At 39.9% G+C, this 22,836-nt stretch overlaps 3 protein-coding genes and 1 long non-coding RNA gene across 8 annotated transcripts in view; 3 read left to right on the top strand and 1 right to left on the bottom strand.

Moving 5' to 3' along the window:
• slc41a2b (solute carrier family 41 member 2b) overlaps nt 1-1,144 on the bottom strand; it is a 42,848-nt gene extending 41,704 nt beyond the window's left edge. The window contains exon 1 of one of the 4 annotated variants that reach the window (XM_067581257.1): nt 1,006-1,144. The gene's annotated coding sequence lies outside the window, so the exon portion shown is untranslated. Of the gene's footprint in view, nt 1-995 lie in introns of all 4 variants that reach the window. The other 3 variants (XM_067581259.1, XM_067581260.1, XM_067581258.1) reach the window with 3 other exon arrangements.
• Nucleotides 1,145-1,756: 612 nt separating this feature from the next.
• Nucleotides 1,757-5,400, top strand: nopchap1 (NOP protein chaperone 1). The gene is made up of 4 exons (XM_067581860.1): nt 1,757-1,934; nt 3,389-3,463; nt 3,596-3,729; nt 3,901-5,400. Exons 1-4 carry the CDS (start codon nt 1,874-1,876, stop codon nt 4,084-4,086), a joined length of 456 nt encoding a protein of 151 aa, XP_067437961.1. The 5' UTR covers nt 1,757-1,873; the 3' UTR covers nt 4,087-5,400.
• A 3,014-nt stretch (nt 5,401-8,414) lies between these two features.
• Nucleotides 8,415-13,588, top strand: LOC137176064 (dentin matrix acidic phosphoprotein 1-like). The gene is made up of 2 exons (XM_067582114.1): nt 8,415-8,847; nt 11,680-13,588. Exons 1-2 carry the CDS (start codon nt 8,766-8,768, stop codon nt 13,092-13,094), a joined length of 1,497 nt encoding a protein of 498 aa, XP_067438215.1. The 5' UTR covers nt 8,415-8,765; the 3' UTR covers nt 13,095-13,588.
• Nucleotides 13,589-17,303: 3,715 nt separating this feature from the next.
• On the top strand, nt 17,304-20,513 carry LOC137176089 (uncharacterized). 2 transcript variants are annotated; one of them, XR_010925799.1, is made up of 5 exons: nt 17,304-17,959; nt 18,268-18,292; nt 18,404-18,809; nt 18,958-19,192; nt 19,317-20,513. It is a non-coding gene; the product is annotated as an uncharacterized lncRNA (long non-coding RNA). The 2 variants fall into 2 exon arrangements; XR_010925798.1 differs by having other exon boundaries at nt 17,309-18,292.
• Nucleotides 20,514-22,836: the final 2,323 nt, after the last annotated feature.

Genomic DNA, 22,836 nt, shown 5'->3' with positions numbered 1-22,836 from the left:
GAGTAGTTGCCATCTTAAGGATTTAAAAGTGGTCATCATACGTTTAATGTGGAAAAACATATCTGACACACATTATTGTGCCAATCAGAGTAGTTTTATATGTCTTAATACATGCCTGAATCTTTAACAAAATGAGCTGTATGAGTTGAAGCCAAAAGGGCCAACATTATTTTTACATCTCGGAGACAGTTTTCCATGTTCACAATTCAGTGCTGGACAATTTGTTGGCATCCTTAGCCCATAAACACACGTACAGCTGTCAACATCTCACACTGCTGTCAGCCAAAATGCATTTCCCTGGATGTTGTGAAGACAGTCAGACACTAGAAACGCAATAGGAGCAAGCGAAGCAGTGTGGCAGTGATAGGTCTTAGTTTGAATGTAAAAGTAAAAGTAAAACAGGAAAGATAGTGTGTCATCACAGAACATACACAAATGTAAATTTGGGGGTTAACCAAACCCAACTACCATCTGTTCTCACTTTAACCACATCTCTTAAAGCTGACTCAATTCTTAATGTGAGTCATATCCAGACACCAAAACACTGGACACCATTATAATAATTGACAGAGTACAAAGGAGAAAACGGAAAATAGCCATTGTTCTGTAAACAATAATAGTTGTTGCTTATACCGGTGTTGTTTGTCTTATGTTGATAGAAAACAGTATAGAGACCATAGTTTGTCCACATTTCCATTAGCACTTCACACACCACTGTTCAGGCCTTCATATTAACTACCTATCTTTCTCGGTCTCCGTTTAAAGAAGATAACGTTTCCCTGCTAAACTTGATAATCTCAAGAAACCTATTTGTGTTTGTTTATGTTAGCTAAAACTGTGCTACGTTAGCTAGCTATGCAGGAATCAAAACAGCAGGAGACACGGCTCCCTACTTGCCCCTGCGTGAACCGGGAGAATACAGGCAGCGTTACTTCGCCAGTGGGTGTAAAAAATAGCAAACTACGTATTCGTTATGTTATTTATTTTTTCTTTACCATTAGTTACCTTTCTGGTGAATCGAAAGCTAACTTCACCGTCGTTTTCCGCTACGGAGACGTTTCATCCAGGAGAAAAGATGCGAGTCTTCTTCCCAGAGAGACGCGTCAGAGCTAACACTGCCACCGAAGATCGTCTATACAAAAATGATGTGACACTCGGTAGTTTTAATAAAAGTGGGTGTAACCACACGAGCGGATTCCTTAAACTCATAACACGGGTGTAATTTAATTGTAATATAACTCAAAGACATTTTTGACAAAGAAATCAGCAGATGCAACACAAATTCTCAGATTTCTTTCCACAGTCGTGATGAATCATTCCTAATTTTCGTCATTGCATTTTCTTGGAGAGGATGCTTTTCTAATCGAAACAGGTTTGCCATCTTTCTCCAAATACAATTTTCGACTGTCAACTTGCGAAATATATATATTTATATAAAATGTAATAGCTTCTCAATGAGCTGTGTAAAGTCGACTCTGACGGAATTCAAAAACACAACAAAGAAAGTGAGAGTGAGACCTCTTACTATACCGATGCTCTTTCTAGTTAGGACAAAAAGTGCTATACAGGTATTTTGATTGTAGTGCGCAGGCGTATAGTACAAATTTATTTGGTATTGTCCAAATGAACCTTATTGTTCGTATTTTGCGATAAATTCCGTTATAGTGGGGCGTTTGAACAATAACCTCCTATCTACGTTCATATCCTGGTATTGTTTGGTTTGCTGCCAACCTAACGCTGAGTCCCTCCCAAACAGCAGAGGGCGCTATAAGCAGAGCTAAAATACTTCTTTTCCTACCTTCCACCCGGATGTTAGTCTCACCATTAACACACATGTTGATGCCGATACACATACAGTCGTGTCGCCTCTGAAATGGAGTTAAACATCAAGAAAACGAGCTCACAGGCTTTGCTGACATGTGGCAACGGAGGAGGTTTGGATGCTTTTCTTAGCTGTTAAAGTGTTGGAAGAGAAATGCGGAGAGTTTCAATGTAAAATGCTGGTGATTCGCTATGATATGAAAAGTTAACGTCAGCTAACTCAGAGTTTTTACTTATTCAAGAAATAAGAACTTCGCCATATGTATTATATAGTTATTCTTACATAAACTTCACTGTATCCATGTGGGCTCCTTACAACATTAAAGTGTCATGAAGGTTTTCTCTGTCCTGGAGGTTCCCACATGAACTCATTCATTCAGAGGACAGTTTTGTCATTTGCATAAGTGTGTGCCAGGTCTGGAAATGTTACAAACAACTAGAATATTCCCAAAGCTGTGGGAAAATAATTGAAATGTAATAACAGGTGACTAAGACCGAATACAAATGTTTGAATTAAGCAGTTTCATACAGTAGAGTTACAGACATTATGGCTGCAAAAATGTTTGGATATAATCCTGAACAGTCTCATGTAAAGTGTGATTACGGTTGAAGAAATCAATGTATATTGTTGAAATTTAGGGATTACTGATACGGTTAAAATCATTATCGTGATAATAAGTATGATAATAAGGATCTTTTGTAACATAAATGTGGCAAATCACAACTAGAATAATCAAATTAATGTTAAAAGAGGTGTATTGTGTAGAGCTGTACGGTGGCCTTGAGGTGCAAAACACAACGACATTTTGTGAAATGTTGTGTTTTTCTGTTTTGTTGTTGTTTCCTGAAATGTTGTTGTGTTTTGCACCTCAGGGCAACGATTAGTTAGCTAGTTAATCTACTAGTTGATCAACAAAAAATGAATCTGCAATTTTAAGCAAAAATGGTCAAAATTTTACTGGTTCCAAATCCCAAATGTGAATATTTTCTGGTTTTCTTCTATGACAATAACTTAATTATCTTTGGGTTTTGGACTATGACAGACAAAACAAGACGTTGTGAAAAACAACCATGAGCTCTGGGAACTTGTGATAGACATTTTCAGTTTTCTGGCATTTTATAGATCACATGTAAAATGGATTTATTGGGAAAATAATCAGATTAAGACCAAGTTCTTCAGTGTGTCAAAGACTTTAATTTTTAATGAGGTTGCTCAGATTGATTTAATTTGACAGCAGAAATGTGCGTAACAATAACAGATAACATCACATCATCATAATATGAGTCTGACTGAAATTTGTAATTGATGTTGAATATTTGCACAGTCGTTATTAGGCAGGGTGCAGCTACAGAGTTAGTTTTCTTGCATTTAAAGGAAAATACATTTCTTTTCTAGCCCACAGTCATGAAAAACTGGTTTGGAAAAGTTGATGTGACCCTTTAATGTTAGCGAACTTCCTTGTGAATTTTCAGACTTAACACTTCAATCTTAAATCACTTTTTTTTGACTTTCCGAGCATTTTATTGTTGCAAAGTGTCATTTTATTAATGTTAATTGTGCTGCCAGGTCTCAATGAGAAGCTTCTCCTCAAGCCGAAGGCCAGCAGATCCCTGCAGACAGAGAGAGTCCCGAGAAGCAGCGGTGAGATTAAACAACCTGCATGCTGACTTGCTATTCATTTGATCTTTTACAAATTTTAATTGCACAAAATCTAAGAGATAAAAAAATGAGCTAGAGGAGTCATGGTGCGTGCTTTGCTTTGTTGTACATCAGTGTTGGAGCGGCTGCAGAGCTTCCTCCCACAGATGGCTGAGGCCAACGAGAAGCTGAAGCAGCAGATGGAGGAATCCCCCGCTGGATGCTTCGACATAGAGAGCGTGGAGGAGACGGAGAGGGTCATAGAGATGGTGAGTGTCAGGCAGCTGGTACATTTGAGCTCTCCTGCCTCCAGCTGCTGAACTAGAAAATCAAATCCAAAGATGAAACATACCAACTTTGGCATTTTAAGGAGTTAAGAGTCCTTTTGATTTGTTGTAACTTATAAGATTTGATTGAGTGGTGATGTCATTCTCTTGTAGGACGTAGCGCTGGTGGAGCTCAGCGGGTCGGACAGCGACTCCGAAGACGAGGAGGATTCGTCGGACTCCGAGGAAGAATCGGACTCTGATGAAGAGAGCAAGATCACAGAGCAGAACTTGAAACTACCTGGACACAAAGGCAAGAAGAAAGCCAACATCCAGGTTCTGGACCAGCAGGCGGAGTAGATGAGTCAGCTGTGTACCAGGTTTCTTTGCCCCTCTGAGGAGATGACTTCCAGCTGCCTCAGGACTGAAGGGATTTTAAACCTACTTCACAGAGACAGTGGACATCAGGCTACTGTGTGGAGAGATTCAGACCTTCCTCATCCCTATGGGAACAACAGTTAATATTATTTTGTACACGTAAAGGTCATATTCTTAAAAGTGCCTTCAGAGCCAGGACAGATCCAATCTGTAAGCTATGACCTCTCATTTATACACGGTGTGTTCGGCCACAACGCTGTGTGGATCCTCTTGTTTTTGGCTTCTGTTTTTATCACCTTCTTCACAGAAAATGCATGTTTTAATAGAGCAGAATGTGGCCTTTTGTGAGGCACACTTGAGGTTGCTATGGTAACACGTGTCTCTAGATAAGAAGATTGTTACTTCTGCTGTACATCCAGTTCCAGCTGCAACGATTAGTCGATCAACAAAAAGATTATCGCCAACTATTTTGAAAATCAATGAATCATTTTGAGTCATTTTAAAGAAGAAATGCTAAAAATTGTCTTGTTCCAGCTTTTTACATGTGAATATTTTGTTTTCTTTAGACTTCAGTATGACAGTAAACTGAATATCTTTGGGTTGTGGATTGTTGGTCGGGACTAAACAAGACATTTTAGGTTGAATCTTGGCTTTTGGGAAACAGTTCTCACCATTTTCTGACATTTTATAGACCAAATGACTGATCAATTAATCGAGAAAATAATTTTTAGATTCTGATCAACAGAAAAAGACACAAAAATAAAACACAAGATTCTTGTTTGCAGAAGTATTCAACTCCTGTATGTCAGTGTTTAGTAGCTGCAGCAGTTCCAGTCTGTGAATTTAGGTGCAATTGTACACACATACATACATAAATACATATAGACATACTACAGGTTCACCAGTAAACAGCCACAAATTTTCAGTTGTGTTGAGATCTGGAGATGTGATTCAACCACTGCAGGACATTCAAGTTGTTTTAAAGTGATCGCTGTGTGTGCTGTCCTGTGTCTTTGGTTTAATGCTTGGGGGAAGGGGAATGAATACTTTTTACAGGCACTGTATCATTTTATATCATATTTCGGCTGCTCATGAGGCACCTGTGTGATCTGATGTTTGAGTGAGATGTGTCTGTAGAGAAGTATGATTGCTACTGTGCATCCAGATATAAAGAAGCACAAATGAATGATTTTGTTTATGCGAGTCATCAGAGATAAAACTGTCCATTATTGCCAACCTGTTTTCTTTTTAGTTGTTCTACTCCTGTATAGAGGTAAATAAACAACATAGATATCGGCCCAGATTTCTGTTTGTTCTCTGAATAGTGCTCACTATGACACAACATGACATCAGTGTGATGATTCATGCTGGGTATTACTGGAAATGTTTTTGTACTAGTGCTGATACCACACAAGTTTTGATACAGATACCAAAACTAGCTTTTACAGTAACCTACTTTGAGAAATATATTTTCCTGGATAGAATAAAGCCTAAAATTAAATCTATTTTTATTTAAATCAGGAACCATCTAATCAAAGAAAAGTTAACAAGATAAACAGTGCCAACTTAGGTACTTCACGGGTTTTGGTACAGTTCCAAGAAAGTATTTTGATTCAACACTAAGCTCTAGTGATGGCATACCATTAGCTGATACTAGCTCTGTCAATGTGACATAATTACACTTCCTCTGTGTGTCAGTCCATTCCTTAAAAAGAGGAACAATCATACATATGTTGTCTGACTTGCTCTGCATAGTGGTATTCAAACATTTCCCCCTGATATCATCCTTCTACCAGAACTCAAGGGATCACATGACAGGAAATTCAACCCTGATAACTGATGATAGTATTCAGCAACACTAGAATGTGGTATAAAGCCTTCAAGCAGCAGTACTGATCATAAAAAGCTGAATATGGACACATATAATCTTAAGGTTACAAAATGCAGGAGAAGAAGATGTAAGAGTTCCTGGACGTGGAAGCTTATTTACGTTGTGACCGTAGTGATGCTGGAGTTACTGACAGCTTTCAGGAAGGGTTGTCAGTAACAGCAGCAACACTGGCAGCTCCTCCTGCCATAAACCTGAGGTACTACAGAATCCAGGACCATGCAGCACAGGTTGGACAGCAGCACCACTGTCACAATCTGTGTTGCCGGCTGCCAACGACATCCACTGCCTGGAAGAACAGATGAGGAATGGTTAAGAAAACAAGCATTTAAGCTGTATATACCGTACATGTACCTGTGTGTTATATCAGTCAGATGCAACGCGACCACTTGGTCGAAGTTTGTCTGATGAGAGGAGAAAAAAATCGGATTTAGATATAATTTTGATAGTGCTCAGTTCAAACCGTGACAGCACTCTGAACAGTTATGATGCTCGGAGTCCATAGCAATGGAAAGGTTATTTTCTCACCTCATTATCGATGTCCAGCGATGATTTATCTGTCAAAACGCGATGAGGTGTGCGTCAGGTATGTGCACAATAATCCCACAACTGCAGGTATGTATGAGATATGACAGAGTCAAGGGCCTCTGTCAGGAAAATACGTCTAAGTATACAAGATTTTGATTTAAAAGTTGTAATATTACATGAAAGAAAATCGTGAAATTTGGAGAAAAAAGTTGAAAATGTAAGAGGCAACAAGTCATAATATTTCAGAAAATAGTCAGATTCTGTTGTAATAAAAAGGTGAGATCTGTTACCCTTTTAGTTTTCACCAATAAGAAGCCTTATTGTTAGAAACTTTAAGACATTTAAATTAAATAACATTTTATTTTACTGTAAGAAGAATTCGTACGTTTGCTGTAAAGCTCCTCCTGAGGACGCTGCTTTGTTACAAATGATTCTTCACTGTTAAACATTGAATGTGTGTGGAGCAGCTTACCTGTGTAGCGTCTATGAGGTTAATTATCATTATATCTTCATGCCGCGTACAGTAAGTCATTTAAATAATTGATGAAGTTACCTGTTGTGCCACGTGCGTAAATGCGCACAGTACCTCAATTTGGAGACGCACGTGCTACTGTATGATGGCTGCGAGTATTGTATTGACTGAGAGTTAGTGTATATTTTACAGTTGTGTGCAGTAAACAGAACATGAGTAGTGACGTCTCTGCAAAATTTCAGGTTATATTTGATGACAAGTGAAAAAATATTTTATAAATTAAATGAAATTCTGCCTTGATTGCAGTAAAAGTTGTATTTACATCCAAAGTTTAATCTTTTAAAATTGTAGAGAAAAGTGAGGCCAAACGTAATATACGTGAGAGGTATATTGGAGAGATCTGTGTGTGTTGTTGTGCCGTAAACAGAAGAAGCTTAAATAACCTTCATATCTATATTCTTTAGAGTGTCAACAATATACAGCAGAGTGTGACAGTTTATGGTATATTTTATTTGTTGTTCTGAAACATTGAATTCAATAGATAAAGTAGATCAAATTTAGCCCTCAAAATATTTTTAAAAATGAGAATGCACCGAGAGGAACGATGCATGTTGGAAAAATACAGTTGTCGGTATATCATATAAAGTTACGGTCAGCAAGCTCTTAATAAAAAGTCTGAACATCACAGTTAAAAAAGATGAGAAATACTTTACTTCTGGTAATTAAATAAAGTACAAACATCTGCAACGTCCACATATTTTGCAATAATAATAATAATAATAAGAAGAAGAAGAAGAAGAAGAAGAAGAAGAAGAAGAAGAAGAAGAAGAATGACAATGACAATGGCAATGACAATAACAATAACAATAATGATAATAGTATATTTAATTTGTACTGCGGCACTTTTCATTGATAGTGAAACTCAAAGTGCTACAGTATTAATAATACAGAACACACAACATAAAGAAAATAATAATAAGAGTTAAGATGAAAAAAATGAACAGAAAGTAAAAGCAGGATTTTAAATATTCCTTTCACTTTGTTAGATTCATAAAAGCAGGTTTTTAGTTTTATTTCGAAAGACTTTTCGGGAAAAAATATTTTGGTTGTGAAGAATTTCACGTCTTAATTTATTGCTACATTTTCTTTCACTGATCCACATCTGAGATGGATGTCACAAGGTCTTAGACCACAGACAGACTTAATGACTTGATTAAATTCTCTAATTCTGACCGGTAACTTTTTGATGCCATTTGGGAAGAAAAAGCGACTTATTAAGAACTGTGATCTGTCACAGTTAAGTTTTATGTTAAGAAAAGTGACACGAGGACATAAAACGTGACATGAAATAAAAGTGTCATTAGGGGGGAAAATGCGATTATGAAATAAAAAAAGATAAAAGAAAGAACACAACAGTAGCTATTTGATGCAGCACCATCAGCTTTTTAAAAATTGTTTCAAAGCAGCAAAGCGTCAGTCAGCATGTTAAACTCATAGGTTAAACTATATCAATATATAGAAAATGTAATAACACAAATATATCAGATTTATTGACTCACAGGTGGAGTCATGGCAACCGAACGGTGATATGAGACCGAGGTCATTTAAGATCTGCAGAACTTTCCACTTTTTCACTTTGCACTCGGACTTGACTCGACTGGACCCGTTGCAAAACCTGAACACCGGAAAGCATCTTGGAAAAAAGCGGATCTTGTTGGAGAACTAAACCAGAGGAGAACTGATCTTTAGCGGGAAAAGCAACCTGCTGGAAAAATGCCTGTCAGCACCTCACCTATCAGAGAGGAACACCTGCTGTCTGGAGGCCAGCGGCGTGAGCCGGACTATCATCATGAAGGTAAAACAACTACTTTTTTCTTTTCTTTCTTTTTTTTTTTTTTAGTTTTTCCTCATTCATGCATCTCCCAAAACGATTTAAAAGCTTCCTCAGTACAAAATGAATGATCATTTGTTCAATTTAAGATGGACAAGTACTAGATTTTAATGACTGAAAAACTTTGAAAAACACAGATTGGGTGATACAGGACGTTTTCTCGGTGTAAAATGATTATTAGAGGGTGGAAATGCATTAAAGGTCCCGGAAAAGTTGTGGAAAGTGTTAACAATGGTGCAGCGATTTGAAAACACTGTTATTTTGGTTTGAGGACATAAAATTCATCGAGTTTTGCGTCGAAAGTTTTGGAAAAAAGATGGCGACTAGGCCATTTTTTATAAAATGCATAAAATATACATTTTGTAGTAACCATGGAGATGATGGAAGTATTAGGAGAGCTATTAGAAGTAGGCTAAACGTCAGCACGTCAGAACGCGCAAGTGTAAACAAACCGGAGCACGTTTCCTCTGTGTGGACAGCTGAGTTGTTTTAAATGGATCCGAAGCATCGAGTACCTTTAAAGTCAAAGTTTATCCTCTCAGTGAACTCATTTTCACATATTCCTCCAAACGCACCATCACATGTTGTTATGAGCGTGATTGAAGGAGACAAAGTAAACTTCAGGTGTCTGTTTTTGGAGCTACAGCCAGAACTGTTGAGTGTAATCATTTATTATCAGATAGGAGCCCTTATCATTTAACCACACTTGACATGGTAATTCATTTTCATAGCACTGAAATATATTTTCTTTCCGAGTGAGAAAAGAGAAGAGTATTTGTTGATTTGTCATGCAAGTGTGCGTGTGATTGAATGTGCGCGTCGTGCGTCCAGGATGCCACCGTCTCCTGCACGCTCCATGATGTGCAACTCATAAACTGGGAGAATAATAAGTGACTATATGTGCACAGAGGCTCAGACGTTTATGTTATTTTATAGAAGCCCTGTGGTTAGTCAAGGTTCCCAGGGTCCAGCGTGCGTAACTACGCATGACCTGTGAACACCAAACTGGAAGGCTACATCTCAGTATTTTAAACAGTTCTTGCAAACACAGTTCACACAGTGTCATGAAGATTGTCTGTTCCCAACGATCCCACGATTGTCTCCTTTCCAAAGAACTGCTATATGATGTGATGAGGCAGGATTGTGGCTAAATGATTTGGGCCCACGGAAAAATATAATTGTTTTGGATGTAAAGCTGTGTTATGTAAACATGGATTATATATAAATATGTATTTAATATCATATATATGATTTTAATAAGACTTGAAGTATTTATGCTAAAATGATCTGCATATTGTTTAGTGAGAGTAAAAGATGTGGCATTAAGAGATCACCTGTAAACTATTTTTGGAGAAGTGGAAAAAAGTTTTGAGCAGATTGAGTCTCAACTGATTGTATGTAAATGCTTTTTCATATATTATCAGTGACACACTGAATGATCTGCATGTTTGCACACTGGTGGTGCATGACTAGTGTGGTTTACCAATTCAGCTGCTGTTTGTTAATATTCTTCTTAATATCCTCTTATGGGGAATCTATACAACATTTGATTTTTGTTTTAAAAGTCAGTTTCAGAGAGGAAAATCTTTCTAACCTGTTTTAACTGAGTTAAGAAAGACTTCAGTGAAAAGGGATGTTTCGGTCTGTTTTTTTTTTTTTTTTTTTTTTTGTTTTTACAAATACTAGTTGCCAAATTGCAATGTTTTTAGTTATTTTAATATCTGGAAAGCATACAGTGGATATATGTGAATTTACTCTCCTAGCTTTTTGAAAAATTCCTAGTATATCATCTGCATATCAACGATACAGTGTCAATTTTGTTGAGCAATCTTGCATTGTAAAATGACAATTAAAATGTACTTTGAATATTGATCTTTGATAAGTTTGCATTCTTTTCTGTTTTTAGAATGAACCTGTACTGCAGATATGTAAAGGTTGCCGTAAACTTTGTCGAAGTATACAAATCCCCCTATCTTTATCACACGGTTTCATGATCAGAGAACGGTCTTTTATTATGTCTCGTAATGCCTCGCTTTGGTCTTTGGTTTTCTCGTTGTTTCTCTTGTTCGTCTGTCAATTGTCATATCCTATAGGGGGACTGGGCAAGGCAACATGTTGCCTGGAACCAAATAATTTGTTTTTATAAGGTAAGGTTAAGGTAAGAATTTCTGAGAAGCGACATGTTCTCACAAAGTTCTAATGGTGCATGCTCCATGTCTGGTATGTGTGTTCTCAGCTGTGATCATGTGTTGGGATCTAAAGAGTGGCAAAAGCTATAGTTAAAAGCATGTGTTTCTCTCCTCGTGAAATAAGTACATGATGTTGCTTACATAATCTTTATGATTAAACATTTTTTGTGTGTTTTCTTAATAATCTTATCCATTAACATGTTATTATCTGCCAAAATGAGTGGACTACTTGTTTCACATGCAAGATATCTGTATATGTGTGTTTGTCATTCCTCTTCTTGCTGTTTAAAGGAGATGAGACTGTGTTGGGAAAAGCTAATGTCTAGTTTATTTATTATTTTAAGATATAAGAATCAGAACAATGAGTTGCATGGTTGTTTGCTGCAAGAGAGATACCACTGTCAATCCAATCTTACTAAACCACATACACAGTCCGGATTAAGCAGAATTAAAGTTATTAAATGTAATTATTTTAATCTATTATTTTTAATATATTTTAACTTAAATTTAACTTTGATTATTACTTATTGGGTCACAAATACATTTTTGAGAAATACTTAAGATTTGAAATCAAGCTTTTACAAACTTTAACTTCTTGTCCCTGCAGGTGTCTTCTACATCATTGAACGCCCTGCAGCTGAAGGGATCCCTGAGCTAATCAGGATCATCAACAGGGAAGAAGGTAACGCTCTTCCAATCTATATCTCCTCGGACGATGAGGAAGCAGAGGTTGCGGTCATTCTAGGGGAAGATGAAGGTGAAGGCATTCCCCCTCTGTCCTCGGATGATGAAGAAGAGGAAGTAGAGGCTGAGGATGTCCTTGAGGGCAATGCAGATGTGGACATTCCTCCTCTCTCCTCCACTGAAGAAGGTGAGAATGAGGAAGATAATCATCAAGAGGCTGAGAGTGATGAAGACACTGACAGTGAAGACACGGACAGTGAAGACACTGATGGTAGTGATGACTGGTCTGGGTATTCTGACTGGAGCAGCGATGACTCTGGGTATGAGTCCATTGGAGAGGATGATGAAAATGATGATGATGGTGATGATGATGGTGATAATGCTACTGATAAGGATGATGAGGATGATGATGAGTTTGATGAGGAGGAAGAAAATGTCGGACCCCTTTGCTTCCAAGATCTACGACCACCAGAACCTTGGCTGTACTGGGATGAACCAGTTCCTCTTACAATTGTTGATTTTGTGCGTCATACTTATCAGCATCTTGAACTTCCTCATCAGCATCTTCAACTTCCAGAGCAACATCTTGAACTTCCTCATCAGCAACTTCAACTACCAGAGCAACATCTTGAACTTCCTCATCAGCTTCTTGAACTTCCAGAGCAACATCTTGAACTTCCTCATCAGCATCTTGAACTTCCAGAGCAACATCTTGAACTTCCTGAGCAGCTGGAACAACCTGATGATGATGATGAATGGAGCACATTTTCAGAACACTCCACCTGTGAGGAAAGCCTCGGAGAAGAGGATAGTTCTGAAAAGCTGACTCCCTCAACTTCTGGCCTCTTCTCCCCAACAAAGAGAAGCAGAGAGGAGAGCTACAGGGAGATGAATCCTGCTAAGAGGCCGAGAGGGAGCTGTGAAGAAAACTTCAGAGAGAATGAGAACTCAGAAGACCTGAGAACCTTGACTTCTGGCCTCAGCTCTTCTACAAAGAGTAACAGGGAGGAGCACTTCACAGAGATGAATCCTGCTAAGAGGTCAAGAGGGAGCTGTGAAGATAGTCTCAGAGAGAATGAGAACTCAGAAGAGCTGACACCATCGACTTCTGGCCTCAGCTCCTCTACAAAGAGGAGCAGGGAGGAGAGCTACAGGGAGATGAATCCTGCTAAGAGGCTGAGAGGGAGCTGTGAAGATAGCCTCAGACAGAAAGACAGCTCAGAAGAGCCAATTCCATCGATGTCTAGTCCTGGGTCCTTCATAAATAGGAGCTTTGAGAGACACTGTGAGGTTTTTCCCGTGAGGCCATGGTGGTATAACGACAGTGACAGTGATTAGGATTGTCAACCCTTTATCATGCAGGACTGACTGACCATCTGGAAACAGCAGGATTTGGTAGCTTGATTTTTCTTTGTAACCCTGAGGAGTGGCCTTTACGTCTGGCGGGGCTGGCAGTACCCTAGGTAGCGTCTTGCACCAGGGTCTATCTGTATCCAGTAACTGAATTTGTTTTTGTAACAATAAGGGCTGTCCTTTGCATCTATCGGGGCTGGCAGTACCCTAGGTAGCGTCTTGCACCAGGGTCTATCTGTATCCAGTAACTGTTTTTTTTTTTTTTTTTACAATAAGTGCTGTCCTTTGCGTCTGGCAGGGCTGGCAGTACCCTAGGTAGCGTCTTGCGCCGGGGGTCTATCTGTATCCAGTAACTGAATTTGTTTTTGTAACAATAAGTGCTGTCCTTTGCGTCTGGCGGGGCTGGCAGTACCCTAGGTAGCGTCTTGCACCGGGGTCTATCTGTATCCAGTAACTGAATTTGTTTTTGTAACAATAAGTGCTGTCCTTTGCGTCTGGCGGGGCTGGCAGTACCCTAGGTAGCGTCTTGCACCGGGGTCTATCTGTATCCAATAACTGAATTTGTTTTTTTACAATAAGTGCTGTCCTTTGCGTCTGGCGGGGCTGGCAGTACCGTAGGTAGCGTCTTGCGCCGGGGTCTATCTGTATCCAGTAACTGGTTTTTTTTTTTTTTTTTACAATAAGTGCTGTCCTTTGCGTCTGGCAGGGCTGGCAGTACCCTAGGTAGCGTCTTGCGCCGGGGGTCTATCTGTATCCAGTAACTGAATTTGTTTTTGTAACAATAAGTGCTGTCCTTTGCGTCTGGCAGGGCTGGCAGTACCCTAGGTAGCGTCTTGCGCCGGGGTCTATCTGTATCCAGTAACTGTTTTTTTTTTTTTTTTACAATAAGTGCTGTCCTTTGCATCTGGCAGGGCTGGCAGTACCCTAGGTAGCGTCTTGCACCGGGGTCTATCTGTATCCAGTAACTGTTTTTTTTTTTTTTTTACAATAAGTGCTGTCCTTTGCGTCTGGCAGGGCTGGCAGTACCCTAGGTAGCGTCTTGCGCCAGGGGTCTATCTGTATCCAGTGACTGAATTTGTTTTTGTAACAATAAGTGCTGTCCTTTGCGTCTGGCAGGGCTGGCAGTACCCTAGGTAGCGTCTTGCGCCGGGGTCTATCTGTATCCAGTAACTGGTTTGTTTTGTTTTTTTACAATAAGTGCTGTCCTTTGCGTCTGGCGGGGCTGGCAGTACCCTAGGTAGCGTCTTGCGCCGGGGTCTATCTGTATCCAGTAACTGGTTTTGTTTTTTTTTTTACAATAAGTGCTGTCCTTTGCGTCTGGCAGGGCTGGCAGTACCCTAGGTAGCGTCTTGCGCCGGGGGTCTATCTGTATCCAGTAACTGAATTTGTTTTTGTAACAATAAGTGCTGTCCTTTGCGTCTGGCGGGGCTGGCAGTACCCCAGGTAGCGTCTTGCACCGGGGTCTATCTGTATCCAGTGACTGAATTTATTTTTGTAACAATAAGTGCTGTCCTTTGCGTCTGGCGGGGATGGCAGTACCCTAGGTAGCGTCTTGCGCCGGGGTCTATCTGTATCCAGTAACTGGTTTTGTTTTTTTTTTACAATAAGTGCTGTCCTTTGCGTCTGGCAGGGCTGGCAGTACCCTAGGTAGCGTCTTGCACCAGGGTCTATCTGTATCCAGTAACTGAATTTGTTTTTGTAACAATAAGGGCTGTCCTTTGCATCTATCGGGGCTGGCAGTACCCTAGGTAGCGTCTTGCACCAGGGTCTATCTGTATCCAGTAACTGTTTTTTTTTTTTTTTTTACAATAAGTGCTGTCCTTTGCGTCTGGCAGGGCTGGCAGTACCCTAGGTAGCGTCTTGCGCCGGGGGTCTATCTGTATCCAGTAACTGAATTTGTTTTTGTAACAATAAGTGCTGTCCTTTGCGTCTGGCGGGGCTGGCAGTACCCTAGGTAGCGTCTTGCGCCGGGGGTCTATCTGTATCCAGTAACTGAATTTGTTTTTGTAACAATAAGTGCTGTCCTTTGCGTCTGGCGGGGCTGGCAGTACCCCAGGTAGCGTCTTGCACCGGGGTCTATCTGTATCCAGTGACTGAATTTATTTTTGTAACAATAAGTGCTGTCCTTTGCGTCTGGCGGGGATGGCAGTACCCTAGGTAGCGTCTTGCGCCGGGGTCTATCTGTATCCAGTAACTGGTTTTGTTTTTTTTTTACAATAAGTGCTGTCCTTTGCGTCTGGCAGGGCTGGCAGTACCCTAGGTAGCGTCTTGCACCAGGGTCTATCTGTATCCAGTGACTGAATTTGTTTTTGTAACAATAAGGGCTGTCCTTTGCATCTATCGGGGCTGGCAGTACCCTAGGTAGCGTCTTGCACCAGGGTCTATCTGTATCCAGTAACTGTTTTTTTTTTTTTTTTTACAATAAGTGCTGTCCTTTGCGTCTGGCAGGGCTGGCAGTACCCTAGGTAGCGTCTTGCGCCGGGGGTCTATCTGTATCCAGTAACTGAATTTGTTTTTGTAACAATAAGTGCTGTCCTTTGCGTCTGGCGGGGCTGGCAGTACCCTAGGTAGCGTCTTGCACCGGGGTCTATCTGTATCCAGTAACTGAATTTGTTTTTGTAACAATAAGTGCTGTCCTTTGCGTCTGGCGGGGCTGGCAGTACCCTAGGTAGCGTCTTGCACCGGGGTCTATCTGTATCCAATAACTGAATTTGTTTTTGTAACAATAAGTGCTGTCCTTTGCGTCTGGCAGGGCTGGCAGTACCCTAGGTAGCGTCTTGCGCCGGGGTCTATCTGTATCCAGTAACTGGTTTGTTTTGTTTTTTTACAATAAGTGCTGTCCTTTGCGTCTGGCAGGGCTGGCAGTACCCTAGGTAGCGTCTTGCGCCGGGGGTCTATCTGTATCCAGTAACTGAATTTGTTTTTGTAACAATAAGTGCTGTCCTTTGCGTCTGGCAGGGCTGGCAGTACCCTAGGTAGCGTCTTGCGCCGGGGTCTATCTGTATCCAGTAACTGTTTTTTTTTTTTTTTTACAATAAGTGCTGTCCTTTGCATCTGGCAGGGCTGGCAGTACCCTAGGTAGCGTCTTGCACCGGGGTCTATCTGTATCCAGTAACTGTTTTTTTTTTTTTTTTACAATAAGTGCTGTCCTTTGCATCTGGCAGGGCTGGCAGTACCCTAGGTAGCATCTTGCGCCAGGGGTCTATCTGTATCCGGTGACTGAATTTGTTTTTGTAACAATAAGTGCTGTCCTTTGCGTCTGGCAGGGCTGGCAGTACCCTAGGTAGCGTCTTGCGCCGGGGTCTATCTGTATCCAGTAACTGGTTTGTTTTGTTTTTTTACAATAAGTGCTGTCCTTTGCGTCTGGCGGGGCTGGCAGTACCCTAGGTAGCGTCTTGCGCCGGGGTCTATCTGTATCCAGTAACTGGTTTTGTTTTTTTTTTTACAATAAGTGCTGTCCTTTGCGTCTGGCAGGGCTGGCAGTACCCTAGGTAGCGTCTTGCGCCGGGGGTCTATCTGTATCCAGTAACTGAATTTGTTTTTGTAACAATAAGTGCTGTCCTTTGCGTCTGGCGGGGCTGGCAGTACCCCAGGTAGCGTCTTGCACCGGGGTCTATCTGTATCCAGTGACTGAATTTATTTTTGTAACAATAAGTGCTGTCCTTTGCGTCTGGCGGGGATGGCAGTACCCTAGGTAGCGTCTTGCGCCGGGGTCTATCTGTATCCAGTAACTGGTTTTGTTTTTTTTTTACAATAAGTGCTGTCCTTTGCGTCTGGCAGGGCTGGCAGTACCCTAGGTAGCGTCTTGCGCCGGGGGTCTATCTGTATCCAGTGACTGAATTTGTTTTTGTAACAATAAGTGCTGTCCTTTGCGTCTGGCGGGGCTGGCAGTACCCTAGGTAGCGTCTTGCACCGGGGTCTATCTGTATCCAGTGACTGAATTTATTTTTGTAACAATAAGTGCTGTCCTTTGCGTCTGGCGGGGCTGGCAGTACCCTAGGTAGCGTCTTGCACCAGGGTCTATCTGTATCCAGTGACTGAGTTTGTTTTTGTAACAATAAGTGCTGTCCTTTGCGTCTGGTGGGGCTGGCAGTACCGTAGGTAGTGTCTTGCACCAGGGTCTATCTGTATCCAGTAACTGAATTTGTTTTTGTAACAATAAGTGCTGTCCTTTGCGTCTGGCGGGGCTGGCAGTACCCTAGGTAGCGTCTTGCACCGGGGTCTATCTGTATCCAGTGACTGAATTTGTTTTTGTAACAATAAGTGCTGTCCTTTGCGTCTGGCGGGGCTGGCAGTACCCTAGGTAGCGTCTTGCACCGGGGTCTATCTGTATCCAGTGACTGAATTTGTTTTTGTAACAATAAGTGCTGTCCTTTGCGTCTGGCGGGGCTGGCAGTACCCTAGGTAGCGTCTTGCACCGGGGTCTATCTGTATCCAGTGACTGAATTTGTTTTTGTAACAATAAGTGCTGTCCTTTGCGTCTGGCGGGGCTGGCAGTACCCTAGGTAGCGTCTTGCACCGGGGTCTATCTGTATCCAGTGACTGAATTTGTTTTTGTAACAATAAGTGCTGTCCTTTGCGTCTGGCAGGGCTGGCAGTACCCTAGGTAGCGTCTTGCACCGGGGTCTATCTGTATCTTCTCTGATCCAAGCCTGAGCAAACCTTTGCTGTTGCTCCTTTGTGTCAATGGAAGCCAGTTTAAAACTGACTCCTACATCTGCCATCGTGGCTTGAGGCTCAGTGGGCTTCACAAGGAGGAGGAGCCAGGGACCAAAAAACACAACAACCCTAAAAATTAATGGAGGATCTGCTCATCCACCCAACTGTAAATCATATAAAGTTAGGAAAATGTAAGTACAAGTTTATGACTTAGAATGAAAGTATCTGGTTTCTTTCCATTTAATATCACTTATTATCCATTTAATGATCACTTATTTATACATTTTGTCACTTATTTAATGAGTCAAAGATTACTCACTTTGTTTTTTCTTATTTTTTAAAATGATTTTTTACTGAGGTGAAGATTGCTTTACAAGATACAGGCATGTAAATCACTAATGACAACATTAACACATGAATCTTGCAAGCCTTATATTGTAACTCAGTCATTACTTATCTTACTCACTCTGTTGTACTCATTGTTGTATTTTTTTCTGAGGTGCATTTGGCTGTGACAGGCAGAGGTATGGTAAAAACTTTTACAAAAATCTCCTTTAAATCTTAATATGTCTTATTTAATTATTCATTCAAAATATAAATTATTTTTCACTTACTTATTCTGTTTTTTGTCACAGAAGTGCAGAAGGCTGTAGAGCTGTAGTGTGACGCAGCAGGTCCACCAGTGAGTGAACACGTTGAGCATCATCAACCATCCATCCACCGGTCAGACAACCCTGATCTTGAGAACCACAGCTTCACACTTCAATAAGAGTTATGTATCACAGATTCTTAGTACTCAACATTCTGGAGGCCACCCTGTTTAACAGAGCAGATGGCTTTCTATCATGCTGTTGTTTTGTTGTATATCCACAGCCTCCAGGATTATATGGACTGCATCAACCTCCCCACAGGAAGCGACAACATGAAGGACAGAGATTCAACTTTCAAGCAGTACATCCAGGGTTCCCGTGATGACAAAGAAGAAATGCTAACACTTGACACATCACAGGATAAGCTGGGAAGTTTCAGTAGACTGAACAAGTAAGCCCCTTATCAAGACTACAGAAGTCACCAAATTGACATAAAGTTGTGAGAAAGTTAACAGTATATACTGTATGTTGATGATGTTTTAATGGCTACCTTCTGTAATACAGCATTATAAATATTCATGACTTGTTTTTGATGTCAGGGCAGGACTCCTGTGTCTCCTGGGGCACCAGACAGTAGATGGCAACCAGCCAATGATCCAAGGAAGCTCCAGCACCATAGCACCAAACACAATCAACCACTTTCAACACCAAACTTTCTTCCAGACCCAATCGGAAGGGGTGATTCCCTAAATCCCCCATCAAACCCTCTCTCACCAGTCAAGAAGATGAAGAGGATGAACACAAGAGTAGGTTTTCAGTCAACTAACGGAGAAAGTAAGTCCCTTATTAAGAATGCAAAAATATCTAAATTGATGTAAAGCTGTGATGGTCTAAAGTCAACATCACATACTGGATGCTGATGATACAACGTGACAACTTGTTTTTGATTTCATGGCAGGACTCCTGAAGTCAAACAACCATCACAGAAAGCTCCAGCACCACAGCTCTGGGCACCCTGAACCACTTTCAGCACTAAACTTTCATCCAGAAAGGATCTCTCAATCCCCTCCAGCCCACCCTCCTCCAGCAGTCAAGAGGACAAGGAGGACCAGCTCGAGATCAGTGTTTCAGTCAACTCAGAAACAGGCCTGGTGCCACAAGGAATCTTAAAGGGGCTTAGCCCCATCAGTTATATTTTTCCCCCCGTCTGTTTAAGATTTATGTATCTACAGAAAAATAGCAAAACCAACAAAATTATTGGCTGAGATACACATACACAAGACTATCGCTTAACTGTTGTTTCAGAACAATGGACAGTGCTGTTTGTGGTGTGTAGGGGGTGTGTGCGCCACAACATGATAAAAAAAAAAAGCCAGACAGAGAATCGTTCATAAATTAAAAAATATTTAGCTCTCAGCTAGTGCAACATTCTTATGTGAGTGCTCTGGTTAGTAATTGTATTGTATTTTGAAACAGTAGACTTAAGTTGTTGTTATTTAGCCTTTCTGAGGCTATTGGATGGTTAAATCAATTAATTTTATTTTATGAAAAAATTTGCCCCCTTGCAGTTTTTAACAGCCCCCTAAGTCACTTCATCCTGGCGCTGAGCCAGTTAAGAAAGAAAGTAAGCCCCTTATAAACTCTAGAAAAGTCACCAAATTGAGATAATCTTGAAAAGATAAAATTAACATTACATTTCAGGATATTTCTTATCAACTTGAATAATATATATAGTAAATATTCATTACTTGTTCTCAAGTCCAGTGTGGGAAAAAAACAAATATCCATTTGGAAGAATTGATATCTTAGTAATCCAATTAGTTATTTTCTCACAACCAAATGGGGCATTATGTTCTATGGCAATGATTTTTTGGTTAAAAAGAATAAATAGCAGACATGAGGGTATTTTTTGTTGTTGTTGTTTTTTTCTATGTGATGAGTTGAATGCTTAGATATCATTTGTATATATTATATAACCATGTAATATACATGATAACACATATGGATATCAAGATAGTGTAGGAATAAATTGTTAACTCTGTATCCCGTCCATATAATTGAATGGTAGCTAGTGTTTATAGGCACTATTTTTATGTACTGAGTCTGCCTAATGTACTTGTGGTGTTGAATTCAATAAAAAACAACTAAATCTAAAGTGATCCTGTGTTCTGTGAGCTCTTCTACTCATGTTGAGTTAACATGAAGCTTCTTATATTGTGAATCCACTGCAGTTTGTAGTGGCTACAGTTCTTCCACAACAGCTCCTCCACTCGGGGCCGGAGTTATCTGGACAAGAGAGCAGGTCTTTCTACATGAGTCCATGTTGCAGATCTCCTTCATATCTAACACTTCTGAGGATCCATCAAAGATCAGGGAGTTAAGAGGATTTTATGTGGAAGTCTGGAAGCTGAACAGAATGGATTGTAGTGTAGTTCACTGCAAGAGCTATCTGTCAAAACACAGAACACTATTCTTTCAACACAAACATGTATATATATATATATATATATATATATATATATATATATATATATATATACACATACATACATACATGTATATATATATATATATATATATATATATATATATACACACACACACACACACACATATATATATATACTCAGCAGCTGTACTTCGTGCCTGGTGCTAATTAGCAAATGTTAACATGCTAACACACTGATCTAAGATGGTGATTACCGTAACCATTATACCTTATTATTAACAGTCAGCATGTTAGCATGCTAACGTTTGACCCTTATGACCTTTTTAAAATAGTCAACAGGAATTCTTTTAAATATTTGTGTCACATGTGACTTAATGAGGTGTTTGTTGTGTGTTTAAGTAATTTGCGGCACATTGAAGTGATACTTCTTTGAAAGGTCGCTTTGTCACTGAATACAACTCTACGGTTAGCAACAGGAGAACAGTATAGTGGTCCTAAACACCTTTCGGCACCTTTAAATGCCAGCATTTGAAGTAAAACTTGGGTATTTGGGATTGATATTTTATCCACTTACACAACATCATTTACTGCAGTAACTATGGAAATCTCAGCTGTATGTTTGTATTGGCAGCTAATGATCCACACTCATCAGAACAGATTGTTCAGTTCATTGACTGCAGAGACACATGATTTGCAGGAAACATGGAAAACCCACACTGACCGCCAAACAAAACACAAGCTGCTCAGTGTTGGCTAGAAGTTTTTCTTACCAGTCCCATCAACCTGTTTTGGTTAGTCAATCATTTACAGCTCCCGTTCTCGTAGAAAAATCATGTTGACTGATAAAATGTCGAATGTGGTTACAGACTTTAGTGTTTCATCAACTGCTGTAGCAAGTAGACAAATGTGAGGTTTGTTTCTTCACCTGCAAATAGTTAAAAAAAACCTTTATATCAGTCATGGACTCATCCAAAGTGAATATCCTGCTGACTGTGACAGAGCAGTGCAAGTCATACATGTCATATAACAAGGAATTTCCATGTTTTAAGCTGTGTGCAATTTTCACAAATCATTTTTGCTCAACAATTTACTTAACCATGACTTTAGAAGAGAAAAACTTTTACATAGCTAAATGAGTTTTTTTTTTTTTTTTTTTTTTTTTTTAAATCATATTCAAAGTTAGTTCACCCAAATAATAATAATACAACAACAGCAGCAGCAGCAGCAGCACATTTCTCTCTTTTGTTTGTCCGGCTTTTGAGATTTCTGTTTCGGACGTTTGTCTCTCCACCCCAGTACAGTGGACGTGATTGGAATTTGCTTTGTGATGCTCACAGAACTGAAAAATTTAAAATAATAATTTACACACAGCGTCCATGTTACTCTAAATAATTCACAAACCTTGCTGTGAATGGTTTTCATGGGGACTAATCTTTGGTCAGAAGTAGTTCCAACTGTCCAACAGCTTTATTCAGAGTATCCAGAGTAACAAGGAAAGATGTGTTTGACAGTTTGTAGCAAATCTAAACTGCTACAAACTAGAATAACTTCAAATTCCATTTATCTCTGTTATATTTTGGGGGAGGCAGAAATATCAGGGACAGTTATCTCAAATCTGGAATAATAAAACCAAAACTATCTGCATGAGCAGATACCACTGGAGCTAAAAGAGCATGTTTCCTTGTCATTTTGATGATTCAACCCTTTAAAGAGTGACTTGAGACTCTTGCAAAAATCTTGTCTTTGCTGACCTCCAGTGGTTGAACTGATGTCACTGATGCAGGTCACAGAGGGCAGCAAAACTCTGCCTTTCAGCCTGGTGTTACGTTATTCTTTAACTTTTAAAACCTTCTTCATATTACAAATGAAATGTCAAATTTATAAGCAATTAAATACACTTTTGCTGTATTCAATACATTTGGAGGTTTTACTGCTACAGTTTCACTGGGTCTGATATGACCAGTAGTGCACTGTATGGTGGCTAATGTTAGCTAATGTTAGCAAACTTTCTATAGATATAGTGGTACCA

This window comes from Thunnus thynnus, chromosome 23 (genome assembly GCF_963924715.1).
Source record: "Thunnus thynnus chromosome 23, fThuThy2.1, whole genome shotgun sequence".
NCBI classification, from domain to species: domain Eukaryota; kingdom Metazoa; phylum Chordata; class Actinopteri; order Scombriformes; family Scombridae; genus Thunnus; species Thunnus thynnus.
Note: the sequence above shows the minus strand (reverse complement) of the source record. Positions and strands in the feature narration are given on the sequence as shown.

What these genes read in the sequence shown, in the direction of transcription:
- nopchap1 (XM_067581860.1), top strand. Translation starts at nt 1,874, where the DNA reads ATGGAGTTAAACATCAAGAAAACGAGCTCACAGGCTTTGCTGACATGT. An exon ending in GACATGTGGCAACGGAGGAG is followed by an intron (nt 1,935 to 3,388) that starts GTTTGGATGCTT and finishes TTGTGCTGCCAG; the next exon opens with GTCTCAATGAGAAGCTTCTC. An exon ending in GAGAGTCCCGAGAAGCAGCG is followed by an intron (nt 3,464 to 3,595) that starts GTGAGATTAAAC and finishes GTTGTACATCAG; the next exon opens with TGTTGGAGCGGCTGCAGAGC.
- LOC137176064 (XM_067582114.1), top strand. Translation starts at nt 8,766, where the DNA reads ATGCCTGTCAGCACCTCACCTATCAGAGAGGAACACCTGCTGTCTGGA. An exon ending in GCCGGACTATCATCATGAAG is followed by an intron (nt 8,848 to 11,679) that starts GTAAAACAACTA and finishes TTGTCCCTGCAG; the next exon opens with GTGTCTTCTACATCATTGAA.